Source organism: Colletotrichum aenigma, assembly GCF_013390185.1.
Source record: "Colletotrichum aenigma strain Cg56 chromosome Unknown KSG_Cg56_contig51, whole genome shotgun sequence".
In the NCBI taxonomy this organism is placed as follows: Eukaryota; Fungi; Ascomycota; class Sordariomycetes; order Glomerellales; family Glomerellaceae; genus Colletotrichum; species Colletotrichum aenigma.
In genome coordinates this window covers 1-18,676 of record NW_023500957.1, presented here as the reverse complement: position 1 = coordinate 18,676, position 18,676 = coordinate 1, and the positions used below count along the sequence as shown (strand labels likewise).

The following is an 18,676-nucleotide window of genomic DNA, read 5'->3' as shown; positions in this document are numbered from 1 at the left end:
CTCACCCAACGCAGTAACGATGCCCAAGGACGACGCTAATACAGGCGAGGCCTTACGGCTACTGCTCCCGCGGTATCGGCCGGAGGGGGCCAGCAGCGGGTTGTGCCCTCAAAGCGAGGCTCGCCGCTCGCAACATCCCCGAACGCTTGGTGCGGCCCGCGACAGCCGCACCTGAACGCCAATGCGCGGCGCGCAGCAAAGCGACGGGCTCGTTTCCACGTGCCACACGGCGAACATCTCTAATAGAGGAAGAAGCTAGGCCTGCGACGACCTGGCGCCGCCCCTTATGAAAGATTCTCAGAACCCGGTTGAGATACATCGAAGTCTATCGTCTATCCCCGTCCATCCTCCCCCAACCCATCTCCCTCAAACCCCGCCCGCACACCGCATACGACCCTTATCTGCGACTTCATATCCCTCCTGAAGAGTAAATGTCCCTGTGCGCTCTGCGCCTTCTATAAGCGGGGACGGATAGCAGAGACGCATAAGCTGAAGAGGTGCTCACATCAGCGGAATCATCGGAAGCCCAGGGCTGGTTACAATGTTCCGTCGTACCGTGCCCGCGGCGGCGGCAAGGGGGCGCGGTGCCACGCCTGTCGGTTCCCGCTAACGCTCTGTTGGCGGACGGTCTACCGGGAACAAATGGACGAGTGGTACGGCAATGCAAAGGCGCTGGAGAGGGAGGTATACTATGTAAGGAGGTACAATGCTATGGGTAAAGGCCGTGCAGCGGTTTGTTACACATGCATGATCGTAGAAGGCATTGGTGCTGGTACCGGCGTGAGCACCCTGGGTGCAATGGTCCTGGAGGTGATGGGCTGGTCGGACTGGTCGGGTCTGTTGTCGAACGGGCCCGAGCATATCGTGGATGGCTAGAGATGGATGAAGTGGATGGGCTCTGGTGCCCGCGACTCTCCTACGGCTGTTCTGGCTCCTAGCCCACTGCTGAATAAGGTAGTATAGTCAACTACTGAAATCAAGTTGGAATTCTTGTTTCCTTCGGTCTTCCTCTTCCCTTTTTTCTCTTTTTTCCCTTTCTTCCTTTTCTTTTTCTTTTCTTTTCTTTTTCATCTGCCCTCTTCCTTCCTCCCTCAGCGATTCTTTCCCATACACGCGGGAGCCATGTGAGAATGCCCCCTATCAGTCAACAGCAACGTGGAAATTTAACTTGAGCCTGACTAATCGGGAAGTCACCTAGCAGCATCTCGGCAAGCAGGAGCGAAAGTGGAGAGAAAGGCACTATATAACTAACTACAACTGCCTGCCCTTACCTGCGTACTTGCCTGAAACACCTACTTAAACACCAGGCTAAATCCACACTCACACTCACACACTCCCACATCTGATGCCTTTGTATTAGCGTGGAGCTAGCTAATGAGCTGGAGCAAATCAGAAACCTACTATTGTGCATCTCCTACTACTGCCTTATAAGGCCTATTAATATCTTGCGAACAGTATTGAGTACCTACCTGCAAGGTACCTCAGGCAAGCACCTACTGACCTAAAACATCACCCTCTTAATTCTCATGCTAAAACTGTTGACTGCTTAGTTTACCCTCCCTGAAGCGGACCTGCCTCAAACACGAGATATTCAATGCTTACCTGTCAACAACGCAAGAGATCAGGAAACTACCTAGTACCAAGAAATACCTCCTCACCTCCCCATCGCCCAACCCTACAGGAGCGAGCGTTCCGACCAGGAGGAGCAGCAGGAACGAGCGCGACACGCTTCACATCAGCAATCTACCCCTCCTAACCAGCATGGACAGGCTCCCCGCGGAGATCGTCGACCTCATCTTCCGGAACATCGCTAGCCCTGGAACCGGCCTGCGTCACATCGCCCCGTTCCTCCGATGTGGTCGACGATGGTTCGAACACGCCGTCCCCTTCGTCTGGAAGAGTGTGCCTCCTGGCCATTACACAAGAGTGTATAGACAATAAGAGGAGGGCCCTGTAACCGTCACAAATCGAGACACTCACCGGCTGGGACGGACGGAAGTGCGGCTGCGCGCCTTTGCCAGGCGAACGACCCACCAAACTCACAACCTCGCCAATACCTCCTTCCCCATGTGGACCTCACCTCGATCTACCGACTCCCATTCCCAAGGCTGAGGCAGATACAGCACATGAGGTTCAATGACCCAACGTTACCCGAAATGATCGAAAGACTCCACACGCAGATGGCAACACCATCACGAGACTGGAAGTCAGCCAGTGGCATGTCGAGTCCGCCCTCCCGGACTTCGTATCATTGCTGACGAATCTCTCCCAACTCCGCGTCGACCATCTGGCATACCATCACGACGAAGTCTCAGTTGTGCAGCCAGCGTGGGACAAGCTGACGTCCGCCAGCATGTTCCGAAACCTGACGTACGGATGTGACGAGTCTGCGATAATCATACACGCCCTGTCCGACTGCCCAGAGCTGAGCAGGCTGCGCATTACTATAGAGCCGGCCATCTCGAGCCTTCTGAGTCCCCTACCCCCAAACCACGCGGATTGGTACAAGCGCCGAGGTCAACCCTTCAGATCTCTCACCAAGCTCGACATCAGACCAATGAGAGAGTGCACCTCCCTGTATCAAGAGCTCGCAACCATGTCAGCCCTGAACTCGCTCACCGTACGGTTCAGGCCAGCCATCATCTCGCCCGCAATCCTCACGTACCTGTCGAGAATGACGCAGCTGCAGGAGCTCCGCCTGATTGGAACGTCTCGCGGTGGACGGATGGGGCTCTGGAGCCGTGGGACGTTCCCCCCCAACAACGCTTCGGATGCGATCAGAGAGGGATGAGCCAACTCAAGACGTTCCAACTCAGCCTCCCCGGCGTCTACTCCCTCACGCCCGGCCAGGGAAGCCGCCAGCACATGTTGGAGTCGATTGCACGCAACAACCAAGAGATAGAGGAGCTGGTTCTCGACGCGAGCCTGCGGCTGCCAGCAGCATCTTCTTCCTGGCGGCCCCCACCACCAAACTCGACACGCCACGACACCGGGAAATCAATGAAGATAACCCTCCACTCCATCAGCATTCCAAGGGAAGGAGAGCCTGGCCGGTCGATGAGGGTAGCGGAGGTCGTCAAGCAGCTCCACACTATATTCCCAAAGCTGCGGTCCCTGTTCACCTCCGCGGACGAAATGGAACACTGTGCGAACCGTAACGGTCCGTTGCGAGGGTCGGGTGGGTTAATCAAGCCATCTTCGTCGCTTGCGGTCTAGGCGGTCTCCCGAATTGCGCATATGGACCTGCTGTTCTCAAAAGACCGACCGATCTCAGTCGAATCGAAACCGTCCCGCAATGGAACGCAGGCATCCACGTTGCATCAGATCCCTTGTCGGATCGTCCGCCCGGCCGCCCGCCCGCCCTGTGACGAGCGAGAGAACATACCCGCAATCGAGAGGGGAGTATTCGTGTCCGAAGAGGAGAAGGAGCGACCGCAGTTCGCGACGTAGGCACTAGGTAGGGAGGGCTTGGGGCACGTCTAGGGAAGTGGAGGATCAGGGCATCGCCTGCATATAGGGCAAGGGTATCATAGCGGCCCAACCGAACTTCATAACACCTAATAAGCCTTGGACCTGTACATCTCAATCCACGGCGATGTGCGCAAGATTTCATTCACTCATCGTGACAAGTAGTAGGTAAACGCCTGTGCTATCAAGTCGAACCGAAAGGCCTGTTTAAATTTGAAGGCCTTGACAGCTAAGCCAGCCAGCCTACGAATACAAGCGACCGATATAGGTACACCAGCCAGCAAAGGAGCTCTGAGGAAATCGGCTGCTCTACCTCATCTGACGCGCGGTATAGAGACAGCACCAAACAGCCAGAAGAAGGCCCCAGCCCCTGGGAGCGGAAGAGAGAGAGGAGAGAGGAGGGGGCTATCAAAGCCAAAGCCGGCTATTAGAAGTGCTCATTCGACTTGGCCCATGACCGCACCCCTTACCATCTCAACGACTGCATACCAACTTTGCAATAGCTAACACCACTAGCCCAGGCCAGACAAGAAAATGGCTTGAGATCAGAATGGAGAGTTAAGGTAGCCTTATAAGAGCAGATGAGGGGCGATCACCCGGGGGCGTAGGCTCAAACCAGCAACCCTAAGCATAGCGCACACACACGCACACCCTTCTTCCAAGGGATGTCTTCCAAAGCCTCTCAGCAGCACCCGCCACGCCTTCTTTATAGAGGTTGGTTCTTTGATATGACACTGCCAGCTGTCTATTCTCAGAGCCGAAGGGGCGGGAGGCTCGGCAAATCGCTATTCGGAGAAAGTCATGCGGTTTTTCGCCGCAGCTAACCAGACGCCAATTAAACAGCCTGGAAGAAGCATCCTTGCCGGACCGCGACATCGCAAGTCTCTCATTAGAGACACCTAGAGGCGTCTTGACCAAGGCATTGATCTAAGGTATCTAGCGTTTAACCTAACACCGCTGGGATCTGAACAATACCTTAGTAATGGACCTCAACTTTCAGCATAAGCGAGGCTTTCTACAGCATGACGTTGGACTAGGACGTGCGTATTACTCAATGCCCTATAGTAGGATGGAACCCTTTATTTTCCTTATACCTTTTTTGCTTTTTTCTCTCTTCTCTTTTCTCATCTTTTTGGGTTTTCTTTTCTTTTTCTTCTTCTTTTTTCTTTCTTTTTTTCTTTTGGTTTGTTCCCCCCCCGATATCTTCCTCCTACTGTAATCATCCTTCTTTGGAGTTCTTTCTTGTAGCTGCTGATATAGTCCTTACGACACCGTCCGGTTAGGCAGGTACATGATACTCGATTTGCAGTTTTCCTGCGTTCTTCACAGACCGAGCCTGATTCTAAATGCTTGCTTAACAGATTAAACCCCCCAACCCCTATCATCATTGTGAAGGATCCTGGGCGAAGCAGCTCATAACTCTAAAGACCACTAGTAGTGATTTCTAAAAACCAGATACTCTAAACCTGGCTCTGTAGATATGGTCCGGCCTCCCTGGCTAGGACGTCAGTTACATATAACCATGAGATGTGCCTAGCCTAGACGTCCATGTCGCATTTCAAGGTAGCGTCGAGCCCCGCGCGGCCGCCCCTTGCCCATAGCTTACAGCCATGGTATGTGTTATGGTCCTCTCGTCCCTTGAAGAGCCTCAGAGCCTTAGATCCTCACTTGTGGAAATTCAACTAACGACGTAGAGATAGCTAACCTGAGCCGGCGCGGGTTAGGCAGTTAGGGTCATCATGGTTAGGTCGTTCGGGTTATGGTATATGTCCCTATCGTCTTAAAGATTGTGGCTACCAACTAAGCGGTGTAGGGTCAAGTATACAACCCTATGATCACTATTTACACATGTTGCTGATTTCTCTCAGCTTAAGTCTAGGTAATCCTCGGCCCAGACGAGGAATCCCGCATTGGGTTGATGCTTATATAAGCATGCATTGCATGTAATCATCGCTCGAGTCCCATCTCGCTCATGCCCACCCTCACAGCACGCTGCAGTACCTAGATATGCACTCTTTTTTTTTTCACACTTTGGTTTGTGTGAGGTACCTGTTAACATAAGGTACAACTAGTTAGTGTAGGAAATCATAAGGCCTGTATCCAAGGTAGCTGCTGCCTGTAGGTACGCATTCTGTGTGCACGTTCTAATGAGGGCGCGCAACAGGGGCGAGTGAGACCAGCCTGCCGGCTGTTAGCCTGGGCAGCCTAGACGAGCTCGCCCGATCGTCAATAGAACACCAGGCTTCACACCAAGCACCAGTCCATATAACGGGGAAGCCGAATAATCATTCAGGATCTCCCGCCAGTAAGATTCAAGGAGTCTGCCGAACAAGCACGCAGGTCTTTTATAACCTAATCTAAAAGCAGGTATCATGCCTTTTCTGTACTCAGCCGGCCGGATACTGTAGTGGACGAACACCCTCCATGCCAGTCGCAGCTGAAACAATGCAGGAGAGTCACCAGGTGCTGCATGGCTCAGTGGTATAATGTATCTAGCCTCACAGAGCTAGCTCCCTCCGCCACCTGGTGGGTATACAAGAGCACCTGCAGCAGCACATGTGTGTTTTCCAGCTCGTAGGCGACGAATTAATCCATAAAGGGTGATATCTATAAAGCAAAGTAGTTAACCCCGGCCCCCTCCTTGTTCGCCGCGGCTGCTGCGACCCTATCTCCAAGCCGCCCATATGCCAAATGTGTAAGCCATAGATAAAAAAGTATACAAGCCGGGAGCACGACAGCTCGCCTTCTGGAATCAAAAGCAGCCGCCCCACACAACCAACGCCATTCCCGCCGCCCCCTCCCGGAACCTCGCACTCCTCTCCTCGGCGGCCTCGGGCGGCTCCTTGTACCATGGTGCTAGGTCCTGCACCTTTATTAACCCCTCTAAGCTTCGGAACAGGCCGAGAACCCTCCGCCTCCTCCTGCGGTCCCTCAGAAACGCTTCTGTCACTGATCTATCGCTTTCAACGAGGAAAACCCCCGCAGCCCTTTCAACCATGTTCGTGCAGATGTCTTCGCCGTCGGGGCGGTGGCGCTTAGCCCCGACCCGCAAGACGAAGTCTCGCGACAGCTTCGCTTCGTAGTGCGTGTGTAGGGCCATCGTCTGTCGCGTGACAATGTGCCACGAGTGCGCGATGGCCTCTTGCATAAGCCTATCGTCCGCATGCCCTCTCGAGAACACGTCAAAAGACGAGGTGTAGTCGTTAAAGTAGGCCTGGTGCTCAGCGTCGCCCCAAATCCTGTTCGTGGCTTTGGCGTCCAGCCAAGCCGTCTGCCTTGCCTGGAGGAGCCCAATAAAGACCTCCTTGAGCAGGATGAGCATCGCCCGATTAAGCAGCCTGTCAGACAGAATGATTGCCTCCGCTACCGAGGACAGTGTCATGCGCGAGGCGATAGACATCAGGCCCTGCCCGCTTGGCTTCCCGTTAGCCCATGCGGCAAAATACCAGTGGTGGACGAAGGACAAGTAGGCATATACGCACTCAGGCCGGACGTCGTCGTCGTCGCTAAAGTCTACAGACCTGTCGAAGCCCTCCCTGTAGAATCCCATTATGCACAGCCTTGAAAGTACGACGAACACTCGACGATGATGTCGCGGTGGACGAGGAACGTTGTAGAGTGGCACCGTATTATGATTAGCTGCGTTGTGTCCCTGTAGGAAATGTTAGCGAAACCGCCCAGCCTGCTGCTACACCTTAGCCTACTCCCATGCTGATGAGGAGGCGGCGTTCCCGATACGTAGTCTCTAACCTGCTCTTCTGGGCTGCCGCGCCCTTTGCGAAGTCGTATAGTAGCCGCACCATATCGCCTTAGGGGAACAGCACAACAGAATAGGTGTGCGTGCGTGTATGTGGTGTGTGTGTGAAGAGAGAGAGGAAGAGAGATGGCCTAGGTGACGGCCGGCGGTAAGGTACCTAAGGTATGTTGAGGTTGTATAGTGTAAGGTGCCTTAGCGGTCGCTTGATGTGTGGTGTTTAGTGTTACTGAGGTGGACAGTGCAGTTGGGTGGGAATAAGCGGCTCTGACCACCTGCGGGCTGGTGGAAGGTGGGCTTTGGTGCATTAGAAGGAACCTAAGGGTCATGGGATTGCAGAAGATGAATGTGAAGTTGGGAGGGCGGGAAGGGTAATTGCGAGGAGGCGTCACCTTCCCGACGGGAGAGTTGCATCCACTGGCTCTAACCAACGCCGAGATAAAACCACAACTGCAAAGACGACGCCGGCGGGAAGGCCCATGGGATGACTTCCGTAACGAGAAGGAACGGCGGGGGACCTCCTGGAATCGGCAGCGCAGGCACTGCCCGGGCCGGCTAGTGTGCTTAGGTAGGTTTATGCAGATGGCAAGTGGTGAAAACCGCGGCTCGGTCGGGTGCGGGCCGGAAGGCGCAGGCAGCCCAGGTAGGTAGGTACGCGTGTAACCGGGTACCTCGGGGAAGGACCTCCTGGGGACGTAGCTTGTTAGCGTGTAAAGATGAACGAACACCTAGGAACACTCAAACCGCCGCTTAGAGGAGGGTATACTTACCACGGGGCAACACTATACATAGACAAAACGACACGACACAATTGCAGTTGTCCTGGGGAGCGGGGTCGCTGCTGCGCAACACTGACAGTGTAGTTATGTGTGGACCCTACCTTACCTTAGGTGATACTCTCCGTCTGTCTAGGGAAAGGTACGTTGAGGTAGTTAGGGGTGCAGAGGATAAGTGGCGGGGCAGAAACTAAATCGACGTTAGCTAGAGACTCGCGGGTAATCTTAGGCGGGCGCTAGAAGCAGCAAAATCAAGCCGGATGCTCTTAAGGCGTGTATAATAGGCAAGACCAGAGCTTGGACCAAGGGGGGATATAGTAAGAAATTAGGATCCCAGAGTACTTCTGCAACGGCGCGGTGGGTGACCCCTTCCCTCCCTCCTACCTTATCTTTGTTTAATACAACGTCCGTTTTTGAAGTGGAATTAGAGCGTGAGGTAGTGAGACTCCTGACAGAGAGCAGGTACGGAGCACGAATCACCTCACAGCACCTTATACTCGAGCCGTATAATATGTAATATTTGCGAACCGTTCAGGCAAAAGGCTGTCTGCTTGTCTATTTCAAATCGCTCTTTCTCCCTCGCTCACCACCACTGCAGCCTCAAGCCTCCTTCCTTCACAAATCCCATCCCACAAACCCCTACCTACCATGCCCATCGAAAACAACAAGTACCTCTCATACCTTAGACTTGAGTACCTACCTATCTATCCATGGCATACCCTCCAGCGTCGTACACCCCGAACTCATGCTACCTAACTTCCTTATAGCAACCCCTCTTCACTAAAAAAGCAGTACTAACACTAGCTACCTCATACAGTCATTACCATCATACGCATCTTATAATCCACGCGCATGTTTGACGCATGCATCCCGGGGCGCTACTGCTAACGCTACCGGGACCCCCCGGCCCCCCCGCCTGGCTAGAGCCCCGATTTGTCGCCATGGCTTCCTTCCCTGCTAACGCGGACCGGCCCTTCCCCTTAGGGAGACTACCCCGCGAGCTGATCGACTGCATCTTCAGCTACTACATGTCGATAGAAGAACCGTTTGAGTACCTGATCCCCTTCTCAACGGCCAGCTCGTTGTGGTTCGACCTGGTCCATCCCTCTATGTGGGCGAATGTCTGCCTGAACGCCATTACCTCTGAGGACATCAAGCCCGCGAAGCGACAGCAAGCCCACACGAAACAAGATTGATTGGGGAGATTGTCGACCCCGAGAACCACAGATGCCGTCGATGCACGGCATGGGCGCCACATAAGGTACCGTCCATTACGTCCACTTCCGAGCCGCCGAGGGGCCCGGGCACCTGGGCGCTGGCATTGGTAGAATGGAAGGCTCCGGCGTTTGGTCCCGCAGATCGGGGCTCAGGGCTTTTACTACCACGAACGCGAAAAGATGGGGCTATGAGGGTGGAGTTCGCCCGACGCACCCATGGGGTGGGTGTCTTGTTGAACACCGAGGTTGAGGCCGACGCGGAGGCTGAGGCAGAGGCTGAGGCGGAAGCCGGACGGACGACGATCACATCGTTCCAAGTTCGCATGTCGTACTCATAATCTCTTACTTGTAATTACTAAGCCGGTTGCAGTCGACAGAGGCGTACTCGGACGCTTCCAAGGCCCTGAAGATGTAGAGAACAACTTGGGGCTGCTAAAAACACCTCATCCCGACCCCTGGGGTCAGCCATTCCGCTGTCTAGAAGAATTCAGCTGTATGGGCTTTTTTCTTCGTAGCCGGGATGAAGTCTAGGAGGAGCGCTGTGCGAGTACCATTCGGCAGGGAGGTTGGAAGCGTTCCAGAGTACCACAGATATAATAATACTTCGCACCGAGCGGACTCGCCATCACTAAACAAGGATGACCTGCAGTTGGAAATCCAGCCCGATAGGCTGGGAGCGAAAATTCCACCATTGTGGCTGATTCGCATTTCATTAGCTACCTAAAAACGCCTGATATCAAAACAACAACGCCTGATAATCACGTCTGATGATGACTGCAAACCCACCGCGTGCTCTAGAGTTATGAACCCCTAGGTCCCCTACCTTCCCCCTTCACACCCCCTTCTAAGCGCCGGGTAGGCACTCCCTCAGCATTCCATTGCCATCACATGTGTCTTCTGCCGAAAGGGAGACCCACCACCTGCTCAGCCGCCCATGCTGATCAACTCGTCATCATCCACATCCCAGACGCCGCGGTGGCGGAGGACGTTGCGTGCGAAGTAGGACGGGCCACCCCCAGGGAGAGTAGCAGCCATCGGCGCGTTAGCGGCGTACCCTGCGAAGATAGAGATGTATTCCTCGAGAGTCTTCTCGGCGCTGGTGCTGGGGTTGAGGATTTTTTCCAAGCCGAAGGCGAAGCTCAAGCCTGCGTCGCGCATAACAAAGTGCTTGAGCCTGACTACCGGGGTCGAGAACAGATCGATAGACATGACCTCCCCCTCTGGCCGCCGGACCTCAGCCTTTCCAAGTTGTAGTTGTCCAACGCCCCTCATGATCTCGTGGTAGTAATGGTCCCCACTCTCTCCGTTCGCGCTGAAGGTGGCAACATCGTCAACCAAGACACCGAACCACTTGCCCCTCGCAGCGCCACTATCCATGACGTGTACTGAGAGCCTAACATAGGCATGGTCAGGCGTGTTGTTGATACTGCCGTTGTAGAAGCTAACCAAGGCCACGACCCGAGCGCTCCCTCCAGGGGACGCCCCAGCCTCGGCCAGACCCTCCGCCTTTAGGTCCACTGCGGTCCGAAGCCTCTCTGACAGGCGCTCGTTTGATGTACTGAAGATGATAGAGGGTTGCTCGCTTGACTGCTCGTTGGCAGCGTTGACGCATACAGCCGCCTTGAGCGCCAGCCGACGGCCGATCTGATTGTTGGATCCGCTGATGTGTTGGGCGAAATCATTAGCGCGCGCCGCCATGTGCGATCTCCATCAGGGAGAGCTGGTTATCGCCAATGGCATACTCGGGATTAGAGTCGCTACTCAGCACCATGCGGAGCTCCGTCAGAACGCCTGTCGCAACCAGCTCCTCCTCACGCTGGCGCCGGGTGGCGCTGTCGGGGATGATGGTACGGGTTTGAGAGGCCATCGCTGTAGACCGAGATTAGTATGTGTAGCAGTGGACTGGAAGTAGGCAACCGCGTAGAGGTGGGTGTGTCTGTGTGTGCTTACCTTCCAGGTGTGGGGTGAAGTTGAGGATGTGGGTAGGCTGCCAGGTGCGGCTGGATTTTTGGGGAGAGGTCGGATTCTCGGAGGAGAAGGTTGAAATCTCGGGAAGAGGCCCAAAGGCAGGAGCCGAAAAGGTAGTAACTGCTACTGTTGCGGGTATGTGCCTTGGTCGAGAGTCTTTCGGAGTTGCCTGCGATGGTGGGCTTGTAGGCTGCAGCGTTTGTGATGTGATGTGATGCTGTTGATGTCCAGAAGAGGTTTGAAAAGGGTAGCAGATGAGCCTCGGCCGCCTTAAATACCTTACCTAGCGCGGCGGGTGGTGAGTGTCAAATGAGGAAGTTGCGATGCAGCGTGAGTGCAGGCAGGCTGCACCGGTGATGTGGGTGGAGGGTTCCACTCAATAGGTTCCAAGAAGGAGGGACGGGCCTGGAGTAGATGCCTGAAGCCAGCGGCAACAAAAGAGATGGCGAGAGAAGGCAAGCAAGCTACCGGTACAAAGACAGGTAACACCTACTCAAAAAGGGAGAAGGCAACAGTTTCCAGATCCGGGACGAGGCGCAAGCGGCAGGTGCATGCTACTGGGCGTAGCGACCTCAGGAGGAAAGAAGGGATTAACCCATTCCTCAAATGATCGTGCTGACAAAAGCGGCAGTTACCAAGCCGTCAAGGACGTAGCTTCTAAACCTGAGAAAGTGATGAACTTCTCTTTTCTTTTCCTCCCCTCCCAAGAGGTATCTCTCCTACCTTGATTTCTACGACAGGTGCGGTGCATCCCGCCCCTTCCTCCACCATTATCATGTCAATAGGTGCGTGACACAGGTTGAAGGCTCTTCAGAGGCGGGCTGCAGTAAGGGTCAAGAGAACGGATTACCGGAATCTGCGCCACCCCCTAACTCCTCCCAAGATCCGTGTAACCTACAACCTATATATAACCTCGTAGGCCCTTTTCTACCATCATCATCTACGACAGGATCTCGCCGCATTTCCCCCACCCCAATGAATACACAACGGGCAAAGAAGAGGAAAAGCAACACCAGCGATGTCTAGGATCTGGTCAACCCATCACGAAGTTAACAATAGAAGCTACGGGATGATGTAAGTCGACAGGAAGAAGAGGAAGAAGAGGAAGAAGAGGAAGAAGAGGAAGAAGAGGAAGAAGAGGAAGAAGAGAGAAGAGGAAGAAGAGGAAGAAGAGGAAGAAGAGGAAGAAGAGGAAGAAGAGGAAGAAGAGGAAGAAGAGGAAGAAGAGGAAGAAGAGGAAGAAGAGGAAAGAGGAAGAAGAGGAAGAAGAGGAAGAAGAGGAAGAAGAGAAGAGAAGAAGGCTGAGGTGAGCACAACGAGGAGGAACACTTAATGTCGCGAGGCTTACCGACCACCTTAAATCCAAGGAGCTTGAGCAAGTTCAAGATCGGACCTCTGGCTTCTGAGGTTTACCGCCTGTATTAAATCCGGGACTTTAAGCAAAAAGGCGTCTCGCCAGCGCTCCAACTCTTCATCCGCGCCGACTGATATTATGTTCCATTATCACCCCGATCCACCGTGCGAGTTTCCCATAAAACCTCTCTGTGATTCCGTCAAGACCGCCCAGCACTTGTGTGATATGTGTAGACAAGTATTCCATGGGTGTATGCGGACGTCGGTTAGCTATTAGACCTCTATGAGGGCTCGGACGATTACGAGCGTCTCTCATCCTAGCACAGAGAGTTGCTTCTTCTTCTCACCTAGGTGGTGGCTAAACCACATGATAACTATCGTGTACTTGAAATTCTTGTCGTCGTTGATCCGGGTTCCAATTTAGGTTCGTCTCCAGCTACTAACTGCCTTTTGTTGTGCGAGACGTCATCGTCACAGGCGACTCACGAACACCACCATCATATTCATGCCTGGCCTGTTTGTCTCTTGCCTGCGCTGGCGCGCAGCTTCTGCGTTGACTCCACTGCTGTTAAATGCCTTACTCACATTCAAACGAGGGCTTAGCCGAGGACTTGCCCCAATCACCACACCGCTCCTGCCACCACAAGCCCCCCCATGCTAGATACGGCATTGTCACAAGCTATCTACTACTGCTATACTCACCCCAGCCCATGGGTTGTTCCTGCCTCCTGGTACGTAAGGTACCTTCCGCACGCGGGCTAGCCTCTGTCGAGACCTCTCAGCTGTGTCATTAGGTGAAGGCCTCACTCCTAACCAGACTCGGGCCAGAGAGTTGGGTTCCCCCAAACACCACCACCAGGTACCTTACTACTACAAACAACAACCCCATCCACAATCAATCACCACAATCACGACCAGAAGCCGCCGCCACCGCCACAGCAGGCCTTGGCCAACAGCTTCCGCCTTACCTTCCTTCCCTCACGCTCAAGACACCAGGCCAGGGGTGCAGTACAAGAGACGAATATCTCCTCCACCCTCGGTCCTATCCCACAAGCTCAGGTTTCCTTCCTAACCACCACTAGCAACAACCTTAAGCTTCTTCTCACACATCACCTATCAACACCGAAGCCTCAGCTAGCCGCACTTCACATCAATCCTCCCTAAGGTAGGGAGCACGCTACCCCATGAATACCCATCGCTCCTTCCGACCAACCTTACCTACACAATGCTAACAGGTGCTCAGGGGAACCCGCAGAGAAGAAAAAGAGAACGGAAGGGAAAGGGAAAAAAGGAAAGGAAAAAAAAAAAAAAAAAACACCGCAATGATGACTTCCCCGCAGCGCACGGTCAATGATACCTTGGCTTTCATCTCCAGGAACCTCGTCTCCCGCCATGCTGTCGAGTCGATGACCAAGGACACCCTCGAGAGCAGGCCGACGGACGCCGAACTCCGCCGCCTATGCCAGGACACCATCCTCACGATGAAGGAGTTCACATCGGGCCACCAAGTTGTCTCCTGCGCCGTGCCAGGGGCTGTTCGGGCTCTAGCATTGGCCTTCGACAAGCTTCAGCAAGCAGACACGAGCAGGCTTTCGGTTATCATGAATGGGGGTATCAAGATCGGTCGGGAGTGGGATGAGGACGCATTCCAGGAGAATGGTCGGATGAGATTCTTCAAGGATATCATACATGAGGAGGTCCCCGGAACGCTTCTCTGGGAGGTTGAGGTCATCTCTGTCCCCGACGGCTCCGGCGGCTGCCGCAAGGAGCTGAAGCACGACACCACCCACGTCTGGGTCCCCTTTAAGCCTGGCGCTGGCGAGGAGGGGTCTCACCTGGGCGACTTCTATGCCGCGTTGTTCCAGGAGTACCTGAGCGTCGCGAACAAGGTGCCTGGCAAGACCTCGGCCAAGTACTTCGAACGCACCCCGTCCACCAACGAGCTAACCGTCTGGGACACCACTGGCAACCACGTCAGCAGCTTCGCCATGGCAATGATGCACGTCCTGGCCGTCCGCATTGCCAGGGTCAACCCTTCCGACGACGAGAGAACCAGCCTCCGGAAGATGCTGCAGGACGAGATCGTGGCGCGCTACTGGATTGCGGAGTGCAGGGCTGAGGACAAAAGCGACCAGAAGTCCACGTTCTTCTCGATGGGACTGCTGTTCTGGGCCATCACCCACCCTACGGAGCTGGAGGCCAAGATCAAGGGATAGTCGGGATTGACGCCAGGGAGTCTAGCTGCGAGGATGAGCAGGGACGTGTCGGGTGGCTTTGCGACGCATGAGGATCAAAAATCATCAGGCTGCCCGCTTCTGGCAGAGTGAGGGAGTTGAGTTGGTAACCTACTTAGGTATTACGTGTCGTAAGGGGGGTGGATGGAGGTGGAGGAGCCGTAGGCATGGAACCCAAGGTACCTACCTAGCCAGCCTACCTATTGATGAACATGGAGGGCCAGTAAGCAGGTCTCCATTTCTAGAAGAACACAGTCGGTTAGTACTTGGTCGCCTTTCCACCGCTTCCGCTAGGTGATGACGGCTTTGGTCTCGGGGCAATGTTCAACCCCAGCCAACCCATGATATCCACTTCCCCTTCTCCCGCCGGTCAATCGGAGACCGCGCTTAATTGTACGCGCCAGTCTGATCTGCACGGTGGCTTATTAGAGGACTTATAGAACGGCCAGAGACCGCACCTGGTGACCCCACCTATCATATCATGCCCATCACACCACAAACACTGCTTCCGCCGCTGCTATCTGTTCCCTTTTAATTCCTACGATTGTACCTTACCAATGACAATGAAAGGGATAAGCAGCTTGAAGGCTAGTGTGGTTGGAAAAGTGTGTTAGTGGGGGTTCGCATGCCATCAGTACACATGACCAAGACCTTCCATCCAAAGGCAAACCACACTGGTTTTGCTCCTCTCTCAGCAGGTAAGGTACCTAGGCAAGCATACATACCCACGTCAGCATCTTCCCCGAACGTCCTTACTCATCATCACATCTCTATGCGTACGTCCATTCCATTCCATGATATTTTGTCTAATATTCAAAACTACCGCTTAGAGGGAACCCTACTCCAAAACACTGCCTACCGTCTCCCCAGCACCCAGGCGTCAGTTTCCACCTAAGGAGCACGGCTGCTGATACCTCCGTTTTGTTCAGGACGTAAGCCTTCGACCACAGCAAGAACAAGCGCAGATGATGTGCCGCATTATCACCTCCTCCATCTCCGAATTTGATACAGTATTTGTCGTGCTCAATCCTGCCGCTCCGCCCTGGTACCCCAACTACGTTAGTTGACGAGAGGGCGGTTTGAGGCGGGCCCTGAGCACGCACTCCAGTACATCTGCTGTATGGTTTGGATAGGGAACTCAGTACGACGGTCTATACTTCGATGTCCTGCCCCTCCCGAGGACCGTGACCGCAGCATATGCCCCTTAGGCCCGTTAGGGTCGTGTACCCACCACAGATTCCTCACGGGCTCTGGCGATACGGTCGAATGGAGGCCTCGGACGAAGAACCTCAGGTTCCTATTCCATCCCACGTCAACGTTGAACCTGCCGCGCAAGTCGGCTTGACCCAAGTTGTCCTAGGCTTTTTCCGAGTAGAGGAATGAAGTACGCCGAGACATGCCCTTCGCCCCGCTGGACCTGCTCGGCTGGTGGGGCCAGGGTATTGAAGCGACCGCGGCCGAGGGAGAGGGCTGTGCAAACGCTTCGCGACATCGAGGGCGGCCAACTGATCGTCATCCTTGACGGAGACGTCAGCGTCCGCGTCAAGAAGCTGTTGGATGATGCTCTTGTCCCCACGTCCAAACAGGGTGCCATCGCCACCCAATCGGGCGCAAAGATGGGCGGTTGTTGACCCGTCTGGTCACTTGGCAGTCACATCGATGTCATCCGATTTGATGAGGGCTTTCATGAGCTGGGGTAATGCATCGAAGTCGTCCTAGAGGGCGTCGTATCAAGCCTGTGTGGTTGTGCGACCTGACTAGAGGTCCACGGCGGCCCCCAGTGCCACGAGAAGGAATGTTTCAGTTGGGCGTCAGGGCACAGGGGCTTGGACGTTGACACCGAGTTGCTGCGCGAGCCAGTTCGCGTATCGAAACCGCTTGGTACGACAAGCCCTGGGTAGAGTCTGCTGCCCCCACGACGTTTGGTCCGTGATGGATGTAATTCTCTGCTGAAGGATGCGTTTAGCGATTTTGATGGTCCTGGACCTGGGTATGTAAACAGCAGAGATCGTGAAGCAGTGAGACTGAACGCTCGTTTCCAGGATGTGAGGCTCTCCAAGCACCAAGCACCAATGATACAAGTCTTACTCATCGGGGCTGAGGTGAGTCGCCATCGGAAACAATGCCTGAAGCTCCGGCTTTGATGAGTCTTTCGGCAATCTTGGACTGTCCATAATAGATGGCAGTATGAATTGGTGTCTTGGCTGCGTTCGGGGCGTCAAAGTCGGGATTGAAGTGGGGTGGGTGGCCAGGGTCGTCCAGGTCATCGCAAGACCAGCATGGCCCGGGGCTCCTGAGGGCTACGTCCGCGCCCTCTTCCAGCAGTCTCTTGACGAACCGCTTGTTCCCAACAACGATTGCTACTTGAAGGGCAGTGTAGTCATCAATCCAGGGTATGATATCCTGCAATCCCGCAAGCATCACGGGCGGGGGCGGGTCACCCTCTTCCCGGAGTTGACCCCAGTAAGGTGGCAAGGTGACATCTAACTTATCGGGGTGGTTCCTCTTAGTATAATCCACTGCGAGTTCGAGAAGTGTAGTGTCCCCGGTGATGATGGCTGCGAAAAGTGCCCGTCCATCGATTTCGCCCTCAATTTCACCCTCGATGAGGGTGCGAATTGGTGTGTCTAAGTGGTAAACGACCCAATCAGTGAGAGGGTTTAATTACGACGATAAGCATAAGTGTGCGTACGCTGAGCGTGTAAAGAAAGATAGTACAGCTTAACGGCCCTTAGTTAGGCTGATATATCGATGGGATATATTTCTACACCTGTCGTGTGCGTATTCAACACCCGTGTGTGCGTAACATTTGGGCGAACTCTATAAGTGGTTTCAGATTTACCGAAGACAATCCTCCCAGGTCGCCTTCCGGGGTACATACAGCAAGTGCATCAATACCATCGCGGGCCTCGGCCGGTATTGAAGGGAGTTGAGGCTATTCCCGCCGTCCCCGCGCCCTTATTCGTGACCTGATTAACCCACAACCATCACAGCCATCACAGCCATCACCAGGCGAGACTCCAAGTGAGCAGCAGATAGACTACTAGCTCACCATGGAGGCAACCACCTCTCGAGCCCTTCCTGCCTCCCGATACTCGCGTCTCTATAGCCATCATACCTAGAATCTACCCAGACAGACATGCTTAATACATAGGAGTAGCTGGTCAGGTTAGGGGGGCGGGTGACGCTCTCTAGAGCTTCGCAGGGCTGTTGACGCCGAGAAGCTGCCTAGCCTTTTTAACCAGGGGCGACTTTAAGCGAACGAGATGCTTAATCACCAGCTGCCGCAGAGCGTACGACAGGTCTGTTTGAACGTTGAGCAGGGCCCTCGGGGTCTTGTCGATGATCCAGCTGATGTCTTTCATGTCCTTATCGTCCTTCTTTCGATGTTCCGCTGCTAAGGCATTGACCTTCGACATGAAGATCTTGCCGAGCCGCATGACGTGAACGTTGATCGGCCTCTTTCTCTCGTTTTCCACTTTGAAGTCCTTCGATTGACCTGCAAGCTTTGGGGTGTCGTCAAGGTGCCTAGGCCGGCCGTTAGTGTCCGCAGACCAGCCGGAGGCTCCGGAGTGAGGGGCTTTACTCACCGGCGATCACTAAATCAATCTCGATGTATCTGGGCTTCCCTGCACTTCCTCGGTCGCGATAAACCCGCAGGTGAGACTCGCTCGGCCATCCAGGCCCAGGAACTATGTACTTTTTGTCTTTGCTTAGTGCAGCCCGTAGCTTAGGCATAGTGGTCTGTACAACCATGTCGATGTCGGTAGTGTGTCGATCTGATTGTCCGTGGATTTTCAGAGCGAGACCACCAGCAACAGCCCAGGGAATCTTATTCCGGTCAAGGAGCTTGCCGAGCGGGTCAAGGGTGTCTAGAAGACTAAAAAAGCTAACGTCAACCTCAGA

General features: G+C 54.3%; 4 protein-coding genes across 4 annotated transcripts; 2 read left to right on the top strand and 2 right to left on the bottom strand.

The window, feature by feature from the left end:
* Positions 1-1,761: 1,761 nt before the first annotated feature.
* CGCA056_v015170 (uncharacterized protein) lies at positions 1,762-2,791 on the top strand (the record flags this gene model as incomplete). Its single annotated transcript, XM_037330410.1, has 2 exons — positions 1,762-1,900; positions 2,181-2,791. 2 exons carry the CDS (start codon positions 1,762-1,764, stop codon positions 2,789-2,791), a joined length of 750 nt encoding a protein of 249 aa, XP_037171200.1.
* Positions 2,792-6,220: 3,429 nt separating this feature from the next.
* On the bottom strand, positions 6,221-7,271 carry CGCA056_v015169 (uncharacterized protein; the record flags this gene model as incomplete). The annotated part of the gene is made up of 2 exons (XM_037330409.1): positions 6,221-7,120; positions 7,173-7,271. 2 exons carry the CDS (start codon positions 7,269-7,271, stop codon positions 6,221-6,223), a joined length of 999 nt encoding a protein of 332 aa, XP_037171203.1.
* A 2,868-nt stretch (positions 7,272-10,139) lies between these two features.
* On the bottom strand, positions 10,140-11,082 carry CGCA056_v015168 (uncharacterized protein; the record flags this gene model as incomplete). The annotated part of the gene is made up of 2 exons (XM_037330408.1): positions 10,140-10,875; positions 10,958-11,082. 2 exons carry the CDS (start codon positions 11,080-11,082, stop codon positions 10,140-10,142), a joined length of 861 nt encoding a protein of 286 aa, XP_037171202.1.
* A 2,779-nt stretch (positions 11,083-13,861) lies between these two features.
* On the top strand, positions 13,862-14,752 carry CGCA056_v015167 (uncharacterized protein; the record flags this gene model as incomplete). Its single annotated transcript, XM_037330407.1, has 1 exon — positions 13,862-14,752. The coding sequence occupies one exon, from the start codon at positions 13,862-13,864 to the stop codon at positions 14,750-14,752; it is 891 nt and encodes a 296-aa protein (XP_037171201.1).
* Between the last annotated feature and the right edge of the window lie 3,924 nt (positions 14,753-18,676).